The sequence below is a fragment of the Pteropus vampyrus genome, unplaced genomic scaffold, assembly GCF_000151845.1.
Source record: "Pteropus vampyrus isolate Shadow unplaced genomic scaffold, Pvam_2.0 Scaffold114, whole genome shotgun sequence".
Classification (NCBI taxonomy): domain Eukaryota; kingdom Metazoa; phylum Chordata; class Mammalia; order Chiroptera; family Pteropodidae; genus Pteropus; species Pteropus vampyrus.
Genome location: NW_011888895.1, coordinates 2567554 through 2572184, shown reverse-complemented (window position 1 = coordinate 2572184; position 4631 = coordinate 2567554). Strand labels below are relative to the sequence as shown.

General features: G+C 44.6%; 1 protein-coding gene across 1 annotated transcript in view; it reads right to left on the bottom strand.

Annotated features, from left to right (window-relative positions):
• Window positions 1-4631, bottom strand: part of LOC111743457 — an 81481-nt gene that overhangs the window by 10351 nt on the left and 66499 nt on the right. The window contains exon 3 of the mRNA XM_023533893.1: window positions 3690-3698. Within this exon, the coding sequence (XP_023389661.1) occupies window positions 3690-3698 (9 nt within the window). The remainder of the gene's footprint in view (window positions 1-3689; window positions 3699-4631) is intronic.

Here is a 4631-nt window from a genome sequence, read left to right as displayed (position 1 = left end):
TGAAAAGACTGATACAGATCATGTGATTGCTCAAGTCGGGGAGTCACTCAAGGAAGGCCAGAAATAAAACCCAACCCAACACTTCGAAATCACCGTCACAATGTACTTTTTTCCAGGCCCGGGGGAAGATGCTCAACTGAATGACATAGCGAGATGCGTATTAGCAAGTATCAGGTGATGGGGTTTTAAATGTCCAGATAATTTTTTAAAATACTAAACACTAAAACCGCTTTCACATTTAAGGTACTTAAAAGATGAGAAAATTGATGTTAACAGGCTTAGCAGCAGAGAGTGACGATGATAATGATGGAAGATGATGGGAAACAGCAGCTCGCATAAGTCACAACTCACTATCCACCAGGAACCGAGGCCAGTACCCTGTACACATTCTCTTTCTTCATCCTCAGCCTACTCCCTGAGATGGGCACTGTCTCTTTTTTGTAGATGAGGAACGAAGGGGACGTGGCATGCCTAATTCCCTTGGATGTTTGTCTCAGAATCAGAATCTGAAACAAAGCGACCATGAAATCGTACCCAGCCTAACACAAATTCTTAAAATAGTGAAGAATGATCCATCATCCCCGGGTGACAAACTGTGTTGACAAGTTCAACCGGTCAAGGAGGTGCCTGTGGTCCCACGTACTATTGATGGAAAAAGCGCAATTAATGCTGCAGACAGCTCATGAGACATTGGTTATTCTGTGGAAGGGGTCACCCGGCGCAGGTGTCCCACACTGACACACTGACAAAGAAACGTGCTTGAGAACGACAAAGATCGACAGGTTTGCAAGGCCAGTGACTTTTTCCTAAGAAAGCAGACATCTGGCTCAGGTCCTATTTTTAACCCTATGTACCACGCCACCCCCACCTACAGCAAGGCACGGTGACTGAGGCTCAGGATGACTGATGAGCTGGAATGCTCTAGAAAAGGCATTAACAAGAATTATCAAGAAAGGAAATTATCCCAGAGTTGGACTGTCTGTTTTAGGCACTGATCCCCGAACGGTTAAACTTTAAGCTTCTAATAATCGAAAGGTTGTATATCCTTCAGCTCTACAGAAAACCTGGAGATCTAAGAATTCTGAGTAGCAGAGGTTGTATTCTGGTTTCCGAGGAGCCACGGCATCTTAGACAGGAGGCTGGTCCAGGAGCCAGAGTCCTGGTTTCCAGCCCCAGCTTAGGCAAAACCAAGTTGTGCTGAGCTGGGCACCTTCCTGGACCTCAGTCTCGGCTGTTGCAACATCAATGGTAAAAGCTCCTTGAGCTCCAACACTCTGAATCCACAGAACCCAAAAGGATGACGGCAGGGACCTACAATACAATTTAGCTTATATAACGGGGCACAGTACAGGAAGGTGGGCAGAGCTATTAATACTCAAGTGTATTAATACTATGCTAATGGAACTGTATAAACTATAGAAACGTTTCGCCTGAAAACTACGCTTCCAGTAACATCATAATTAAAAGAAAGGTCATAAATTGCTGTCACCCTAGCTGCTCGAAATCCCCATTCGAGTCACTGGAAATTGTGAGACTGAAAAGATGCATAAACGTAGCCTACTTATTCCAGGAATCATTGGAAAATTCGGAACGAGGCCAGGATTAGGGAAAAAAAGAAAAAAGCCGCCTTGTCAGGAAGTTTCATACTATCCGTTTTTTTTTTTTTTGATTCACAGCACAGGATTCTTTCTGTGAGAACTCTCGTAGAACCCTGTTTGTTCTGGAAAATGGCTGATATGCTCATGAATGAGCTCAGACAAGAGCGGCTGAATGTAGGACTCTGTGATGAATCCTGTTATGGAGGCGTTTCTGTAACTGTCACAGGCGAGGGAGAAGATAAAGAAATTGTGAGCGGCACAAATGTCCTGCTGGTGATTGTCTGATCAGCCTAATGCCTGAAATGCCGTGCTCTGAAATAGCCCCTTGTTCCGGAGGATTAAATCAGTCAAAACATCCGGAACTGGGTCCCACGGAAAGTCCTGACCGGCTGAGAACGGAACTCACATTTTCCAGTTTATTTCGCAGGCTCCGCCTGATCATCATTCCAAGTTACATCCAACCTACACTTTGCAGTTTACTAGGTCTTTTCACATGCATTAATTCATTTGCGGTTCCTGACACCCTCGAGAGTACACAGGGAAGCCATTCTTATCCTTACCTTTGCAGAAATGAGGCTCGGTGAGCTCAGATTACTTGCCCAAGGTCACGTACCTCATAACTGACAACATCGACATGCACATTCATGCCCTGACTGCTCCCCACGACGGCTGTACCCAAACACGCCTTCCTGTAAATCCTTGACCTAGCACTGAAAAAGGCACGGCTCAGGTACATACATGGGCATGCCCTCAGATTTCTGTGGTGAATCAGTAAACATTACTTATAAAGAGAATATTGGTGAGCTCACTGAAGGCTCAGGCTCTGAGCTGACAAAGGATTAAGATCATTAAAACAAAAATTTCCCCAAATTTCTCTTGGATTCCAAGAAGTCAGGTTCTAGGCATTTTTGAGCACTCTAATTGCAAACCCCAAATCTGCCTAAACTAGTAACAGAGACTGCACGATTTATGACTCTAGCAAGACCGTTCGGTCTGAAGGTGTGGCTGGCCACAGGCACGTATGGCACAATGCAGGCACCCAAAGGGGCTGGTCAGGAAGCACCCACATTGTTAGTCGCTGGCAGATTCTGCGAGAAGGCTAATTTTGAAACTCCTTCTGTGAAACTTCCACAATAAGAGTGCCAAGCCTCGATGTCTGTGAAAATTTAAAAGCCTGATCTTTCTTTATCATTTCTCCATCTGGAAAACTCAGAACAAACAGGTAGTAAAGACTAAGCAAGCATACAAAACTGAGGGGAAAAAAACCAGAAGCAAACAATGAATATCCACCTTGATATTCAGCTCAAGGATGTTGATATTTGTGGGGACCTCCTTTTTCTGGAAAAGGTCTATACACAAAAGGAGGATTGTTGTACAGTTTTGAATGATGATTATAGGGTTTTATAATGGAAATTATTTTGCAATTCTTTAATAATTTTAATAATATAATAACTTGAAATGTACCAGAAGAAAATGTGGTTGAAATGACAACAAAAAGAAAATAATGTGTTAAAAACTGGAAATATCAACACGATTTCACAAAGACGTCAGAAAAATGACACGTCTGTTTAGAAGCACAATGAGAGCCTGGGGGAAGCTGAATTCCCACCCCCCAGAATTTAAGAAATAAAGGAACAAAAAAGAGTAACATCCCGTAAACCTGCTCTGACCATACTTAAAAACGAATGCTATGTTGAAATTACTCTCAGTAGAAATACAAGATAAAAGTTCCCAATCTATACCATTTTCTCTACCACCAGGAAACTCTTTTTGGTAAGTGGTTACTTTAAATCTTTCATTTTTGGTACAAGAAAAATCATCCCCAAGGTATACTCGTAACCCACGGTTGGACAATGTCCGATGCCAGAAACAGTAAACTGCCTGCATATCCTACTTATTTTAAATACTATTCTAATGCTCTCTATGTGAACAAAAATACATTTGGATAGTTTCGGCTTCCTCCGAGAGTTAAAAATACTGTTGCTAGTTTTACTCGGCTGGTTTGAATGCTTGAAAGCAGCACTGTGAGAACTAGCGCTTTGTGGAGAATGTTTACTTCTTTCTGGGTGACTTTACATAAAAGTTGGTTACCTGGGTCATCTGTTGAGGAAAAGAAGAGAAGCAGATATTCAGTGTCGATGCCAATCAACCCTGAGTTTTAACTCAGAAACATTCTGTCCTTATTGGCCCCGTGTGGGGTCCGCGACAGCCCCACCGTTTGGAAGAGCTGAAGCGCGTTGGGTCAGGGTCCGCCCGACTGCCTTTTCCAAAAGCCCATAGGATTCCCCTGAAAACCCTCTTTTCCAATTCTGGGATCTGCCTGGGAAATTCCAGGTCATCGATCACACCCGGGCGCTAGCACTGCACGTAACGGCGTTTTCTTAAACGCGGCGGCGTTAACCGAAGGGGGCACCCCCAGATCGGCCTCATGTTTTCTGTGAGGTCAGGCAGAAGAAGCACTTCAAGGAAATCTGACCGAAGGCTCCGCGCGTCCCATTACGAAGACATAAAATAACCAGCCTGCGCTGCGGCCCTCGGGGGTCATCTCTTAAGGTCACTTTTTGGCTAAAAAAATCAATAAAGACGCCACGGGGCACTGATTTTACTCTGCAGTGACGTCAGTGTTGGTACATCCTTGCGCTCCTGGAAGTCAAATGACTCTATATTTCCTAATTTCCCTCAAATATTCTGTTTCACTCAGTCATCACTGATTGGATACCCACTCTGTGCCAGGCACTCCTAAGAAAAGTGGACTTTCGGGGGGAGCACATGGGCGGCACACGACGAAAGTTATGTGACACACGCCCCGGGAAGGACCCGCAAAGGTTGGAGCAGTTGCACCGGTGGGAGAACAGGGGGTGGGGGGGTGGAGGTACCAGGTGAGCCGGCATCCTCCCCAGGTGTTATTACCTGACACGTCGAAGCCGCTTACCAAAGGACACTTCTGCACCACAACGCGAATGTGCTGAACACGAACCGAAAACGTACGTTTACAAATGGTTAAGACGGTAAATTTTATGTGTATTTTGCCAC